This window comes from Schistocerca americana, chromosome 6, assembly GCF_021461395.2.
Source record: "Schistocerca americana isolate TAMUIC-IGC-003095 chromosome 6, iqSchAmer2.1, whole genome shotgun sequence".
Taxonomy (NCBI): domain Eukaryota; kingdom Metazoa; phylum Arthropoda; class Insecta; order Orthoptera; family Acrididae; genus Schistocerca; species Schistocerca americana.
Genome location: NC_060124.1, coordinates 151,326,850 through 151,344,480, shown reverse-complemented (window position 1 = coordinate 151,344,480; position 17,631 = coordinate 151,326,850). Strand labels below are relative to the sequence as shown.

Genomic DNA, 17,631 nt, shown 5'->3' with positions numbered 1-17,631 from the left:
ACATGCTGGAGCATGTGAAGTTGGGAAGTCTGGGTATGTGGTAAGAGGGAAACACAGACAATGGTCAGCCCTTCGGGTCCGTGGGCCACTGGCTTTATTTGTGCGGGGACTGACTAGTTAAGAGTGTACCGTTAGTGGCTGCAACAAAATTTTCACCATGCCTTTAAGTGTGCTTCAGCTGAATTGTCTTCCCTGATGTCCATGCTGTGTGCTTCTGGATGCTGGCATTCTGCATTGAGCTGAAATTATAGAATAACAACCTCTTGATGTAGCAATGGTTGGTATCACTCATGCTGTGATATACCCATGTCTGTGACTCTCACTTTATGCATCTAAAAATTTTTTTACCTGTTGTAATTGTTGTTAACCACAACTGCTCTGTTTGAGTTTGATCCATTAAATGGTTAATGGCTGCTTGCCATTATAGGTGCTACTTTAAGTTTTACCTTACTGTTACTTGTTTACACCACAAGCTTGCTGACACTTTAAATCTGGTGGCTTTTAAAGCCATGTTATTTTCCTGTGAGCCATCAGGTCACTTGTTGAACTAGTGTTTAATGAAATTGGGTATTTAGTGTTGTTAAATTGCTCATAAGCTCTGGGGTAAAGTTGGTTTATTAAGTGGTTGTTTTTCATGCCTTGGATTAATTATTTAATCTTTTAACATAATTAAGGAAATTTATTGAACTAATGTATGGTGTTCAAACTGTGTTTTAGATCGTTCTAAAATCTAAATGCCATGGAAGAGAGCCTTACTTGTAAATGCTAGTAATTATGTACCACCACCTAGAGGTAAGCTTCTATTTCTCACAGAAATTTCAGTTTTGGCAAAAACAAGTCTCTGGCTGTGTAGCCTGAGTGACTTACTGACTGTTTTTCGATTTTAAGTAACTTTCTGAGATTAATGATTTCACCTCATTCAATTAAATTATTTTGCAGGAGAGGTTTATTGTGCTATCATTTTACTGTTTTATGTTGTTATGCGGTGTTTGCTCAGTGCAATTTTGAGTAATGTTACTCTTTGATTATTATGGCAGATTTGGAGGTTTTGTGCCACTAAGTTATTAAGGAGTGGGCGAATTACATTTTCTTAACCTATAACTTAGCTCATGTTAGCATCTCTTAGTAGGTCTACTGTTTGAGGTAACACTTACCTGGTGGGGGTGGGCAGTTGCTGTTATGCAGCACCATGGTGTTTTTGGCTGCCCGACATTATCCTAGTGGAGATTTTCTAGCAGCATATTTCTTAAGTTTGTTTAGCCTACGCTGTTATTTACAAGCTCTCTTGTGATCTGCTAATTGGTAATCACAGCTAAAGATGTTCCTTTCAAAGGCTAGTCTGATTAATACTGAAATTAATTTAAATTTATTTAAGATCCTTATAAGTCATAAGTGGTGATTTGTCCTTAAGATTTTGGGAGACTAATTTCTTTTAATTATCCCAAGGCCAGACTGTTTTAATTAAGAAATGTCTTACCTTATTATCTTGCAATTTTGTATTTGTTATCGACTTCTTGCTTGTGGCATGGGGCCTTCGATCAGTAGCTCAAACCAATTATTTGTAAAAAGAAAAGGTCCTGTTGCTCATTCTTTGGCATGGTTAATATTATATTCAGTTTGTTAGTGTAATGTGGTCTGTAAATAAATGTGAACTGTCGAAGGAAAAATGATACGATTATCCGGATCCATCCTTCAGTGTGTCCTTTTCCTTTCCCACCTTATGTAAAGGGATTTCAACCACAAGCCACCTTCCTCGATGTTGACCTCCACGTCAAAAATAGTAAAATCAGTACCTTCATCCATATCAAACATACCCACTACCAGCAATACCACCACATCAACAACTGTCACCCATTCCATACCAAGAAATCCCTTTCACACAGATTAGCCACTCGTGACTGTCGCATCCGTATGATCAGCAGTCCCTCTCAAAACATACCAAGGATTTCACTGAGGCCTTCACAGACCATAATAATCCTTCCAACCTGTCCATCCATACACAACCCCTGCTCCCAAGAACTTGCCTCATGGCTCATATCTCTGGAACAGACCTACATGCAAGACGTGTACCATACATCCTCCCATCATCACCTACTCAAGTCATAAGCATTACCTAACCCATCAAAAGCAGGGCTACCTGTGAAAACAGTCATATGATATACAACCTGAGTCGCAACCACTGTACTGCATTCTATGTGCGCATGACAACCAACAAGCTGTCTGTTCGGATGAATGGCCACTGACAAACTGTGGCCAAGAAACAGTTGGACCACCCAACACAATGTTTCCAGAATTAGATTTTCACTCTGCAGTGGAGTGTGCGCTGATATGAAACTTCCTGGTAGATTAAAACTGTGTGCCGGACCGAGACTCGAACTCGGGACCTTTGCCTTTCGCAGGCAAGTGCTCTACCAACTGAGCTACCCAAGCACGACTCACACCCCGTCCTCACAGCTTTACTTCTGCCAGTACCTCGTCTCCTACCTTCCAAACTTTACAGAAGCTCTCCTGCAAACCTTGCAGACATAAGTCATGTGTCTGCAGTAACCTTTCTTTCAGGAGTGCTAGTTCTGCAAGCTTCGCAGGAGAGCTTCTGTAAAGTTTGGAAGGTAGGAGACAATGTACTGGCAGAAGTAAAGCTGTGAGGACGGGGCGTGAGTCGTGCTTGGGTAGCTCAGTTGGTAGAGCACTTGCCCACGAAAGGCAAAGGTCCCGAGTTCGAGTCTCGGTCCGGCACACAGTTTTAATCTGCTAGGAAGTTTCAAATCAGCGCACACTCCACTGCAGAATGAGAATCTCATTCTGGAAACATCCCCCAGGCTGTGGCTAAGCCATATATCCACAGCATCTTTTCTTTCAGGAGTGCTAGTTCTGCAAGGTTCGCAGGAGAGCTTCTGTAAAGCTTGGAAGGTAGGAGGCGAGGTACTGGCAGAAGTAAAGCTGTGAGGATGGGGCGTGAGTCATGCTTGGGTAGCTCAGCTGGTAGAGCACTTGCCAGCGAAAGGCAAAGGTCCCGAGTTCGAGACTCGGTCCGGCACACAGTTTTAATCTTCCAGGAAGTTTCAACACAATGTTCTTCATTTCAGCAACTGCTTCACAGCCTGTGCTATCTGGATCCTTCTCACCAACTCAAGTTTTTCTGAATTTCGCAGGTGGGATGTCTCCCAACAATATAGCCTATATCCCCATAACCCTCCTGGCCTCCTCAACCTTCATTAGTTATTGTCCTTTACCCACCAATCCCCTTTCCTGTTCCCATTCCAGCACTACACAGCCCTCTATTACATCAATGCACCTACACTCTTTTTACTTCTCTCCTATTTCCACTGCCCTCATCCCCCCCCCCCCCTCCATCCCACTATGCTCCCATAAGCAGCACTTTACCGCCCCCCACCCCTATCTACTATCCCTCTCCCTCTCTGCCCCAGGCTACTCCTTATTCTCACCACCCTGTTTGCTTCTCCCATTGCTGGCCTTGACAGCCAAAGACTGTGGTCATGCGTGTGTATGTTGTATAATTCTGATGAAGGGCTGTTTGATCAGAAGCTTTGTTTGGCAGTTTTTTCGTTGAGCCTATCTGAGAGACAACATCTCCACTATATGGTGAGTAGGAACTATTCTTTATATGTCATATGACAATATGTTACCAAAAAATATCCTGCTTTGAAATCAAACTGATTGGTTTCCTACTACATCTGATGAAATTCAAGCATATTTTGTTTTATGTTTTCTTATGGGCCCCATGTGGGGTTGCTTGTCCCCCATCGGGTGCCTCCCCAAGTGGTGAATAGGGGAACATCCTCCGGATATGGAATGTACCAGGGGAATAAAATACCTGGGGCAGACCAAAACCAGCATGTATGAGGGCCAATGGCTTGGAAGAAAGGCAGAGGTACCCCCAACCAACAAATGCTGCCTTGCAATCAACAGATGAATCTACAAAGGCTGAAAATGGAGCCAGCTACCCAACGAGCTGTAAGGGGCAACCCCTCAAATGGTTGGGCAGAAGATTAGCAATCTTCCCCTGTAAAAATCAATTGTTGCAAATGATAACAAAGGGCAAGCCACACAGATCTTTTGATGACAACCCCATCAAACAAAAAAAGGATAAGAGGTATGTGTAGGAACATGGAATGTGCAAAGCCTATACCAAGCTGGAGCCTTACGTCAGCTGCTGACGCAAGTAAGCAACTACGGCATAAAAATATTGGCTCTTCAGCAAATTGGAACAGAAGTGACATAAGGGACTCAGGAAATTTCATGATCTTCTTTAGTGATGGGAGACCGATTGCCTTTGGAACAGGTTTTGTGGTCGCTAAAGAGCTGAAACATGCTGTGATGTGTTTCAAACCAATCAATGAACGGATGTCCATGTTAAGATTAACGGAAAATTTTTTCCACATAACAATTATAAATGTACAGGCACCCACAGAGGAGGCAGATGAACAACAGAAGGATGAGTTTTATAGCAAGGTAGAGCAGTTGTTGATCAGACTCCCAAACGTGATGTTAAGATCTTAACAGGAGACGTAAATGTAAAAATAGTAAAGGAAGAGGCTTATCAGCCAACTACATGAACACATAGCCTCTATGAAATATCAAGAGGGAATGGAATTAGGATTGTAGATTTTGCTAAAGTAAAAATATGACTGTCAACAGTAGATCTCTTCAACACAAAAAGATACAGAAAGAAACATGGATGTCACCAGATGGACAAACTAGAAATCAGATATACAATATATTGATTGATTGGATGCACAGATTGGGTGTAATGGATGTTAGGAGCCAACATGGAACTGTCTGCAATTCAGACCAGCATCTAGTGAGAATTAAATACAGGCAAAGGATCTCACTATTGAGCAAACAAAAAGGCCATAAACAAAAGAATTTTGACATTAAAATAATGAAGTTAGAAGAAATATGGAGAGCATATCAGACAAAAATAGAAGAGGATTAAGGAAATACCGATACGTCAAATGAACATACGGAAATAATGTGGAAACGATGTAAGACTGCAATCCTCGAGGCCGCTAGAGAGGTTTTGGGACAGGTACCGGCTAAAAGGAAGCCAGATTGGCTTGATGAAGAATTTATGAGAAGAACTGAGGAGTGTAACTTAGTATGAACGAAATTATTTCAGAGAAGAACTACAGCAAATCTGAATAAATATAAGGAGAAGCACATCATAGCTAAGAGGGTTTGCAGGCAGTAGAAAAGAGCACTAGAAAAGAAAAAAAAAGAAGAAATTAAAAAGCTTGGAGAAGAGAAGCAATTATGTGAAATGTAGCAAAAGATTAAAAAAGGAAAGGCTGAGTTTCAAGCCAGAACAAATATATGTACGAGTAAAGAAGGGTACTTAATAGGGGAGAGTAATAAAAAACTTGATAGATGGGCAGAATACTTTCAAGAGTTACTGAACCCAGAAGTAATAATATTATGAGAAGGAAAGTTGCTACTCACCATATAGCGGAGGAGATGTTGAGTCACAGAGAGTCACAACAAAATGACTCTCATCAAAGCTTTCGACCACTGGTCTTCATCAACAAAACACACACACACACACACACACACACACACACACACACACACACACACACACACACACACACACATTCACGCAAACGCAACTATCACACACACAACTGTGCCTATCTGTGACTCAGCATCTCTGCTATATGGTGAGTAGCAACTTCCCTTGTCATAATATTGCGATATTCCCTCCTGGGTTTTCCACTGTTTGAACGCAGAAGTAGAAGGATTACAACAAGATGATCTGGTGGAAATACTTATTATGGACCAGAGGTCTTAACACAAGAATCCACATTGGAAGAAGTGATACAAGCCATTAAGACCTTAAAAAACAATAAGGCACCTGGAGAAGATCAGATCCAGGTGGAAATTCTCAAATATGATGGGGGAAAACACTGTGGAAAGCGACACATAAAGTAATACTGAGCATCTGGCAGGAGGACAGCATGCCAATGGAGTGGAAAACAGCAAGTGTGTGCCCCATACATAAAAAAGGAGATAAATTAAACTTCCAGAACTATCGAGGAATCTCCCTAATAAATACTACATATAAAGTGTTTTCCAAGATCCTAAGTAGGAGGCTTAGGAAGACAGAATTGGAGACTATCAGAGTGGCTTTAGAAGAAATAGGTCAACAATTAACAAAATATTCAAATTATGCATCCTATTCAAAAAATGTTTTGAAAATCAAATAAACATAAACCAGTTTTAAATTAATTTTAAACAGGCCTATGATAGCATCTCAAGAGTGGCGTCGTGGAATGTAATGAAAAAGGCTGGAATATGTAAGAAGCTCGTTAAACTTACTATGATGATCCTCAGTGAAACCAACTGTAAAATAAAAATCTTCAGAGAGGTTGAAGTGAAGAAGGGGCTGAGACAGGATAACCACATCTTCTCACTGCTGTTCAACCTCAACCTGGAAAAAGTCATAAGTCAGTTAGAGCTACATAGAGGAGGAACCATTTTCAATAGTTCACTGCAGTAGCTAGCCTACGCAGATGATGTGGCATTGCTCGCATGAAACACTGTTGCGCTGGCCGATGCCCATCAACAACTGGAGGGAGGTACAGGAGAACAAGACCTGGTAGTCAGTTTCGAAAAGACCAAATATATGGCAATGACCAACCAGCGAAACCCACCAAATCTCAGGATAGCCAGCAAAAGGTTTGAAAGGGTGAGAGACTTCAAGTACCTCAGATCGACTATCAAAGAGACAAATGACATCAGCAGTGAGGTGAAGGCTAGAGTAGCAGCAGGCAACAAATGCTACTTTGCCACATTACCCATTCTTAGGAGCTTGCTTCTATCATGAAAATCTAAAATACTCATTTACAAAGCAATTATAAGAGCAGGTGTTGTGTATGATGCCGAGACATGGATCATGACTGCAAATTAGGAAAAGATCCTTAGTATTTGGGAGAGAGAGGTTCTGCATAAAATATATGTCCCAATACACGATCAAGAAGGTTGGCTCATCCATATGAATGCAGAATTAGAACAACTTTTTGAAGAACCTGACATTGTCACCACCATTAAAATAAGAAGACTGCGAAGGGCAGGACACGTGGTCAGAACGGACAAAGACAGAACACATAAGAAGATTTTTGATGGCAAGGCTGGAGGCAGACCACAGAACGGATGTCCCAGAAAGAGATGGGTGGACGGAATTGAAGAAGATATGAAAAAGCTGAGTGTCAGAGGATGCAGACGGGAAGCCATGGACTGGATAGAATGGCAGGATATTGTGATGCAGACCAAGGCCCTTCAAGGGCTGTAGAGTCGGGGAGTAAATAAGTAAGTACTTTTATGGGCACAGTTGAAGCAGCCAACACTTCATTCATATTAGTCTGTAAAGAAATCAATTCATACTTCATTCATTTCTGACATCTTGCCCTACAGGAAATTCTTACACATTTTCTGGCTCCTTCATATTGCAAATAATGAAAATGCTGACCATGCAAACTATATGAACAAGTTACATACTCTTACTGACCATCTCAAACAAAATTTCCAAAGAATTTATAATGTTGAGGAAGATATTGCATCTGATGAAAGCTTAATGAAATTAAGAGTAGACTTTGCTACATCCAATTCAGTCCCCAAAAAAAGGGCATGTTTTGGAATAAAGTTCCCCAAAATTTGTGAGTCAAATCGTGGTTATCGATCAGGATTTGATATTTACACACGAAAAATGCCTAAACCAAGCAACAAAGAAATCCTGATTAGTGAAGCTGTTGTCATGGACCTCATGCAACAGTATTTGGACAATGGTCATACAGTATATGTTGACAGCTGGTATACTACCTCACCATTGCTTGTAAGGCTCACTGAAATGAGCACAAATGCCATAGGGACAGTTAGATCCCCAGAGCTAAATATGCCATACCAGTTTCAAAAATCTACACTAAGAAAGGAGAGACTCTAGTGTTATTTTCACACAAGCGTATGGCTCTGAAGTGGAAGGATAAAAAAGAACCAAATATTCTATCTACTATTCATACAGGTGTCACTTACGACAGCAAGAGGAGAAACTGTAATGAAAACCAAAACCTCAGTCCAGAAACTCCAAGAAATTGCACAATACAACAATTCACTGAATGCAGTTGTCAGACAGGACCAGCAGTTGTCATCTTTCCCTCTCATGAAAAGATATGCCGAAGGACGTAAGAAAATTTTCTTTTACCTGATCAGCATTGGGATTTTCAATTCATATGTCCTCCTAAACAAAGTACAGAGGAAAAAATCTAATTTCAGTCAGTTTACAATTCAGCTGGCTGAGGACACAATAGAGCAGACATCACTCCATCAGACTACCTTAGATATGAAACTTACGGGCAGATTAAAACTGTGTGCCGGACCAGGACTCGAACTCAGGACCTTTGCCTTTCGCGGACAAGTGCTCTACCATCTGAGGTACCCAAGCACGGCTCATGCCCCTTCCTCACAGCTTCACTTCTGCCAGTACCTCCCCAGGCTGTGGGTAAGTGATGTCTCCGCAATATCCTTTCTTCCAGGAGTGCTAGTTCGCAGGAGAGCTTCTGTAAAGTTTGAAAGGTAGGAGGCGAGGTACTGGCAGAAGTGCAGCTGTGACGACAGGGAACGAGTCGCGCTTGGGTAGCTCAGATGGTAGAGCACTTGCCCGCGAAAGACAAAGGTCCCAAGTTTGAGTCTTGGTCTGGCACATAGTTTTAACCTGCCAGGAAGTTTCATATCAGCACATACACCGCTGGAGAGTGAAAATCTCATTCTACACTAGATGTGGACGGACCTAATCTGGAATTTCCGCAGTTAGACTGCAGGCAGCAAATTGGGCACATTTTGTTGGGTTTATCTGCCTCCCCCAATCTCATCAAGAAAACAACCTCCAGAAATTGGGTTGTGTGCAAAGCATGGAAGAAGAAAAGTGACACATGATACGAGTGTGAGAAATGTTTAGTGGCATTGCATGTGCCTGAATGGTTGCGGGTATACCGACACCAACAAAAACTTCTGAAACAGTATTACCTTCACTGTTCATCACTTCAATAAATTTTAAGATAGGCTATATAAAGAATGCCTATCAAAAAATTATTTAGTTTTGAGAAAAGTGTGCAAGACAAAATATGCTGAGTTCCATAAATTTAAATGGTAATGTAGGGTTGACTATAGGGAAAAATATTAGTAAGTTAATGGGTTAAGTGACTCATATCCTAATCTAATTCCCTCAGCATCACCAATTTAATTTGAGTGCATTCCATTGTCTTTGTTTTGCTTTACTGGTGTTTGTCTTATAATCTTCTTTCAAGACACTGTCCATTCCGTTCAAATGCTCATCCAAGTCCTTCGCTCACTCTCACAGAATTACAATGTCATCGGCAGACCTCAAAGTTTTTGTTTCTTCCATCTGAACTTTAGTTCCTACTTCAATTTTCTCTTTGGTTTCCTTTACTGCTTGCTCAATGTACAGACTGAATAACATCGGGGTCTAGACAACCTGTCTCACCCCCTTATCAGTCACTGCTTTCCCATTTGAACACTAACCCTCACATAATGTTACATTACATGGTTCTGTTCTGCACAACAGATAAATACCAATTGTATTTACATCGTGGCCTAATATTTACATCATGGCCTAAACCAATATTACACAATAGCAGAGAAGCTTTTCATTTTGTATTTTCCTCTGACACATCAGATTTTCACCAATCTTGGTGCTAAGTTCCACATGTCAGTTCAGCTTGACACGTTTAAATACAGCCCTAATACTTACACGAAATATTAGAATGATGGTTATCACAACTTTCACATGCTCTAGGACTTACACCAAGTGATTAACTTGTCCTCCATTAAATTTCTGATGACATTATAACATAATAATTTTTTTCTGGTATAATGTAGTGCCAGGGCATAAGCTATCTGATTAATTAATAATAGCCATCTGCACCACTTTAACCCTCTATTGATGATCACAACAAATTTGTAAAGCTTAGAATACATTGCCGTATGCGCTTAACAAGAAGTATTTTCATGCAGTTGCCAAGCACAGCAGATGCGTGACGCTTCAGACAAAAGATGTCGAAACTGGCCCTGCGCTGTGGCAGTTTCGTCAACTATTTGAACAGTTGTCTCTAATGAGTTCCGCGAGTGTGGCCATGTGTGTTTCAGCTGTAGTTACTTAGTACTACTGATCTTGAAGAATGCAAGTTATCTACTTTACATAAATATTGTATGATGTGTGTAATATTGATGTACTTCTGGATGAAAAACGGTTACTGTAGACATGGCTCATACAACCTGTAAGCGTTAAAAATTTGACAACTTACGCATATGCAACAAAACTGTTGTTTGTTTGGATCACGAAAGCTGCAGCATGTTATGGAAAGAATGGGCTTGCTGTTGCTCGTGTAGTTAGTGGAGAGAGCGATGACAGTTGCCTGAGTGACTCGTTCAGTAAGACAGACAAGCAAGTCAACAAATAGTGAAGCAACAACCAGCAGTTCTGAAGATGGTAAGGTATTTGCTTTTATCTCAGGGCTGTACTGCAGCATTAGGGTAGTACTGTTTCTGCTTTATTGATTTTAAAAAGACACCAAAAAGTATATGTTTTGACACTTTCAGGAGCAAGTAGTGAAGATGATACCAGTGTTCCTGATGCAGACATACTTCAGCTGCTTCAGTGTCACATGGAGCCACTACGCGAAAACCAGTTTGGAGACATATTAGTAATGGCAACAGTGCTCATGACATACCACACTGGCTAGGTTCAATCCCTGAGTCTACTTCAATCCAGGAACTTGTTGAGTATTTCAAACACTTCTTTGACATTCAACTTCTCAAACATATTACTGAACAGACAAACCTGTATTCTGTTCAGAAGAATCTAGCTAAACCTCTCCACAGAAGAATCTAGCTAAACCTCTCCAACTGACTGTCAGTGAAATACATAGGGACAGCATTCTATATGTCACTTGTTAGTGTACCACGTTCTCAATTATGTTGGTCGCCTTCATTTAGTGTTTCTTGCTTGTCAAGTGTGATGAGTCGAGAGAGGTGGGAAGATATAAAGTCAAATCTCCATTTCAATGACAACACCAAAATGCCTGATGTAGGTGCAAATAAAGACACACTTTTCAAGGTTGGCCACTAATAAACAGTTTGCTCAAAAAATTTAACAACCTACATATTGATAGGATGCTATGTGTTGATGAGCAGATGGTGCCGTTCAAGGGAATGTCTAGCTTCAAACAGTACATGCCAAATAAACCTCACAAATGGGGGTATAAATTATATATCTTGTGTGTTTGGAAAGGAATTGTGTACATTTCTGAAGTGTATTGTGGGGAACATTACCCTTTGCCAGAATGCAAGATTTAGGGGCTAACGCCAATGTCATTTTACAACTTTGCAAGGTCATTCCCCGACAATGGAACCACTTGTTGTACTTTGACAATGGGTTTACAACAATACCACTCCTTTCAGAGCTTGCTCACATGAAGATCTTTTGGTTGGGGACTGTCAGAGTCAACAGGTTGCCTGGCTGTGTGTTGGCAACTGACAAAGGTTTGGGGGGGAAAAAAAAGGTGAGATGTTGATGATGTTGGTTTGTGGGGCACTCAACATTGTGGTCATCAGCAGCTGTACAAGGTCCGAATATTTCCATTCCATTCTCGGCATTTCCCAAATGATGATGACAACACAAACACCCAGTCCCCAAGTGGAGAAAATCCTCGACCTGGTCGGGAATCGAACCCGGGACCCCGTGATCCAGAGGCGGCAAATATGATGAATGGGAGGCAGATATTGACGGTCAATGTGTATGTGTGCCAGATGGTTTGATAACAGATCTGTAGTACTTGCATCTACATTTTCTGCTGCAGAACCAAAGTAAAGTGGAATGATGGGGTAGGAAGGCCAAATCAAAAATTGAAGTTGATTGTCCATCATTTATTTACGTCTACAACAGGTTTATGGGAAGAATGCATCTATAAGATTCTCTCATTGCACTATACAGAATCAACATCCGATCAATGAAGTACTATATGCAACTGTTTTTTCACTTCCTTGACATGGTGGTAGTAAATCCATGGCCCTTGTACAGAAGGGACAGTGACTCCATTTGGATCTCCAAAAATAAGCAGAGGCCACTTTGTCAGTTCAAAGCTGACATAGCCAATGTCCTATGCAGAATGAACAAAGACATAAAGAACACAGTAGGACATGCACCTAAACTAATTCCTCAACCGTTTGTTCGCCAAGACAATGTTGGTCATTGGCAAATTGTGTTGGAGAAGAGAGGCAGATGCAAAATGCCAAACTGCAAAGGTAGTCCATCAGTTGTTTGACAGAAGAATATAATGCTCATTTGTGCATCGGAAAAAAAAGAACTGTTTTCTGGACTTTCATAAGAAATAATAACTATACAAGTCAAGTGTTTCAGCTTCTTAAGTACTTTCATATGAGTAAATATTCACTAGCCAATATGTAATTCACCCATATCTTTAGATGCCTAATGTAATATGTATGTAACGATTCTAATATGACAGTGTGGTTTCAGTTGCCTCAGGCTGCAGTCATGTGTTTGAGATGCATTTGTGTGAGTGAGTGTATGTGCGTATGTGTGACAATTGTTGACGAAGGCCATTGGACAAAAGCTTTAATTGTGAAAGTCTTTTTGTTGTGCCTATCTGCCACTCAGCATCCCCACTATATGGTGAGTAGCAACTTTCCTTCTCATAATACTGTTACATTCCATCCTGGATTTTCCATTGTTTGATTCTAATTTTTTGTGTTTATTGATTCATAATTCTGTCCATAGAGTGTTAATATGGAACAATGAAAAACTCAAAAGTTATTTATTGGGATAATGAACATTCGAAACATAATGAACATTCGAAACCATGTATGCAGTTAACAAGTGATTCAGTTGGACATAGAATAAATCAAAAGTTATGTCAAATATTCATACGAAGAACATTTATTAAGAAACTGACCAATAACAGTACTTCAAGAAGATAATATAGTGTTAATAAAATAATGTATGTAACGTGAACAAATAAGACAGGTTAACAGACATTTAAAAGAAAATACAAACTTTGTAAACATACAGAACAACATGTGATTATAAATACTTAATTGTAAATTAATATGTTCTACTAACTAAATAATTATTCTTATAAAACAAATTGTGAGGGTTGCAGTAAAAATTGTGCAAGAATCAGGTTGTTCCCAAAGTCAAAGTTCATGGGCATTGTATTGTCACATATGGTGCAGAGCTGCAGGTACATTTATACAGTTGTTCACTGACAGAAGATTTAATTTGAAGAGGGAGAGCATTCTTGTGCTTCTGTACTGCTCTTATTTCGTGCTTCTGTACTGCACTTATTTCTGCACAATACTAAAGTCCTTTAGTTCAGAGTTTAGGTCAAGATTTCTCCTCATATTGTGCCTCTAATATGAGATGTTTGATTTGTGCAGAGAATGATTCTTATAATAGAACTCATAATTACCTACACGGGTTTCTACATGAACGTGCACGGTGAACCTTGCACATCACTAATTATCCTGCTTTGAGAGCTTAAAATTTGTTATCTGTGTATGATTGCCACAGAATACAACAGCATAAGATAGTAAGTGGAGACAGGTGAAGTATGCCATTTTAACAGCATCAGTATCACAAATGTAAGTAATTATATGGACAACATAAGCGGCTGAACTAAGTTTTTAAAAAAAAAAATAGGGTGAAAGATATGATCAATGTGTACACCCAGGAAATTATATGATGCCACATTCATTAATTCTTGACTACCACACTTAATGTTAACCTGCCATGAAAATTTTTTGTTCACACGGAAATGAAGGAACTGTGGTGTCTCTTTCCCATTTATTGTGTGTCCATTTGAATCAAAACACTTTCGAACTTCAGGACAGACAGTATTTGCAATTTCCTCTGGATTATTGTGACCACTTTGTTACGCATAAGTTGTGTCATCCACAAAAAGTGCAAAATGCATTGCAAAGCTGGTACACATTAGAAGGTGCTTAATAAAGATGAACAAAAGAGGACCAAGGTCTAAGTCCTGTGGGGATCCATAGTTGCCATTGCCCTACATAGACGATGCACATGTTCGATCTGTGATATCCAACTGTTTTTTTGTCACTGAGGTAGGATTTAACCCACATTGTTACTGACCCACTCAACCAACAGAACTCTGCCTTCCTTAAAAGAATCTGATAGCTTACACAGTTGAAGCTTTTGACAGATCATAAAAGATTCCATTCTTCTGTTAATGGAGTTATGATTCGGTTTGTAAATGACAATAATGCCTGTTCAGTTGATACATCTGTCTTTTCTCAGACTAGTAAGACAGCATTTAAGAGCAGTAACAATACAGTAAACATATAAACATTACAGTATAGGATATACTTTATACATACCAATAGTGCCTACACCTTTCTTGTTGTAAACATGAATACATCTTGGTGGTTTCCCTTCAGCCATGGCCAGTTTCCCGATCTGACTATTATCCACAACTCTCATCCTTGTAAGCTTGATTATTTGATGGGGTCGCGCTGAAGTATGAATCTGGCATACCTGCTTGGCTACATTGAGTGCCTGCATTATGTTCATCTTGCCAGCAACTGGAAGAATTAATAACGTACATATTTCACTATCTGTGTTGTACGAACCATGAAACTATTTTCTGTATATTTAGAACATATATAACATAGTCAATCTGTTTCTAACCCTAAGAAATTTACACTGTGGGAGAAAACTGTAATCGTTTTTACAAGCAAAGTGCGCCCACTGCCATTTCCTTTTCTAATGTGCTATAAGCTATTGTGATATTTCTATCGCTTATACCATGACAACTGTACCAAATAAACATGAAGCAATGCGTAAACTACAGTTTTTTGTTACCTGCAAGAACCAGATGTGAGTCCTAGTGAAAGATTGTTCAGCTCTTGCTTCCTTGCCACTTTATGTACCTATTATCCTGCACCTCATCTGAAATCTATTATAACACAACCACTTCTTTCAAAACAATAAACACACACTGTTGACTGTATGCTTATTCCAAAGATAACAATAAAGACGTGACATTCGCTTCGCGAAGCTTTGGTTCATCGTGTACAAGCATTTCGGGATAGAGCGATTGCGCCTCCTGATTGGCTGCGGTTAAGAACCGATATACGGGTTTCTGCTCACAGAGTAACATAACTGTCTCGACACTTCGCCTCAGCTTTGTTGTCCACTGCGCCAGTAGCGCGCCAAGCTGCCAGTAATTAAAACCGTTGAGTTCGGTGCGATCGTGAAAGCGAAAGCGAATAGTAGTAGTTTAGTTTGGTTTGTACAATGGTTTTTACAAACGGGAGCATTTGTAAGCAATAAATTGCAGCAACAACAAGACGAAGACCCTCATGTGTCTTTTTGTGGGTTTCCTAAGGACCCTGAGAAGTATGTATCACCATGTTACTAAACTGTATCCTCAGGATTCCCTTGCACACTACATGTGTATCAATGATTAATGTTTCGTTGTAGGAGCAGAAAAAGGGCTATTGAATAACAGACGAGAAGCTCTTATGAAAAGCGACCCTGGTTACGTTTATAATAATGTTAAGTTTTGTTCGCTACACTACGAAGAAAACCAGTTTATGACTGCAGACAATAATCAGTTCGTGTGGAATGCAATAACCCACGCTGTCTCACATCCCAAATAAGACACCTCAACTGGCGGTGAAGGGTAAACTGCCTCAAAGGTTCGGAAATCCGTCTAAAGTTGTAAAAGAGTCCTATGGCATGGAAGCAGCCAGTTCAACTCTCTATATATCAGTAACAGATTCATTTGAATCGTAAACACAGACGTGCTTCAATGAGGAGGTGGTTAGAGTAAATGCTGTTATTTGTGTTTTGCATAAGCATGTGAAGTGTCAGGATGTGCAGATCTGTAGAATTCGTTCAAAACTATTATGGGATAAGGAAAGTGCCTATCATTTTAAGTACAGACAGCAACAAAAACTGAATCAGAAGAATCAAGTGAAGAAGGACAAACAAATTTTGTAGACTGTACGATCATAATATTTAAAATCAGATGCCCTTGACTTGTTGTTAAGCCAGATTTGCTTGCCATTGAAGGAGGAACGTGCTGCAAGATGGGAATACGAAAATAAGCTGTTTCCTCAACATTTATTGTATTACAGCGCTAAGACATACAGGTTTTGTCAGATTGTTTTATGCATTCATCAGTGCATACATTGCAGAGGTATGTGGAATAAGTGACAATATATTCCACCTTTTAAAGCAGAAGGTACAGCATTTTTCTGATACTGATAACTAGCGAATATGTCATTGGATGAAATGTCTCTAACGGCAAATTTAACATATAACAGCACTTCTGAGAATGTTGTTGGCTTTGAGGGCTTGGGGTTTACGCACACAGCATATTTATCCCACTATTTAGCAGCCGCTTGTCGTACTTGTGGCAATAGGTGACAATGACTAAAACGCAGCAGGCCACTGAACGATAAATGGTGTGTAGAGGTACACGTATGCGCTTCTTATGTGTGGATCTGTGTGTTTAATTCTTTTGATATCAACGTGGTAAGCTGCAGTTCTGTCCGATGTCACAAGTATTTGGTAACGAATGTGTTGTACCACGCCACTGGATTCACGATTTTTATCCCTACTTGCGCTTATTTTAGAATCATTTCTAGAAACATCTCTGTCTTCTGATTTTACACAAACGCTTGGAGACAAAAAAATAATTCAAATATTTCGAATATCATGTAGGAAAGGGATGCAAAAAAAAAGAAGGCGTTATACTTACGACGCATTTGACGTTCTCCTTTCTCGCCACTTGGTGCGCTAGTGTCACTCCAGAGGTAACAACTCAGCAGTGAGTGTCGCGACTGTCATGTTATACTGTGATCTAACATAAGATTCTGACTATCGGAACTTCGCGTATTCTCGCCGCGTTCCCACTTCTTATATCAGTGAATTTTTTTATCTTCTTATTCTCTTATTGTTCGCTTTGTTTCCGTGCGCAGTGGAAAGGCTGTATGAGGACTTGATATTTTTCACTATAGTTTTCTCCCACGTGAGAACTGCTATCTCAAAGTAAAAAATTAAGACCGATTCACTCCAAACATCACCGGACCGTCACATCACGACACGTCATGTCACTGTCACATTGTGGTATATTTACAATGGACATCAGGGTTTCTCAGAAGCAAAGTTTCGACGGCAGACCTCACCATCTATTGTAGATCACGTCACCCCAAAGCTTCTTTCTTCACAATACACAGCCATGTTATCGTCCTCAATACTCGCTTTGTCGATCTTTCGTTGGGTCTTGGTTATCAAGGTTGAAATCAGTTGTTATTCTACATATTTGTATTAGTTTTTTGTTATCTGATCTTTGTTTTTTTTTGTTATTTGTATAGGTTGAAAACAGTTGAGATCACATGACTTAAATTGGTTGACTTGATGTGCCGTGGCGTGGCGTGGAGGTGCCCTGACGGCCAATGTGAATTGGTCTTTATGCTCGGTGAAGAAAGGTGAAAACGAGATTCAGAGATATTATTAACTCATGTTCTCATTTATATAAGTACAGTGTAGATGTC

General features: G+C 40.0%; 1 protein-coding gene across 1 annotated transcript in view; it reads right to left on the bottom strand.

Annotated features, from left to right (window-relative positions):
* The window catches only part of LOC124619826 (39S ribosomal protein L14, mitochondrial), a 33,922-nt gene extending 18,780 nt beyond the window's left edge, over nt 1-15,142 (bottom strand). Inside the window, exons 1-2 of the mRNA XM_047146435.1 lie at nt 14,930-15,142; nt 14,446-14,649 (exon numbers count right to left, since the gene is read on the bottom strand). Of these exons, the coding sequence (XP_047002391.1) occupies nt 14,446-14,638 (193 nt within the window). The 5' untranslated portion in view covers nt 14,639-14,649; nt 14,930-15,142. The remainder of the gene's footprint in view (nt 1-14,445; nt 14,650-14,929) is intronic.
* Nucleotides 15,143-17,631: the final 2,489 nt, after the last annotated feature.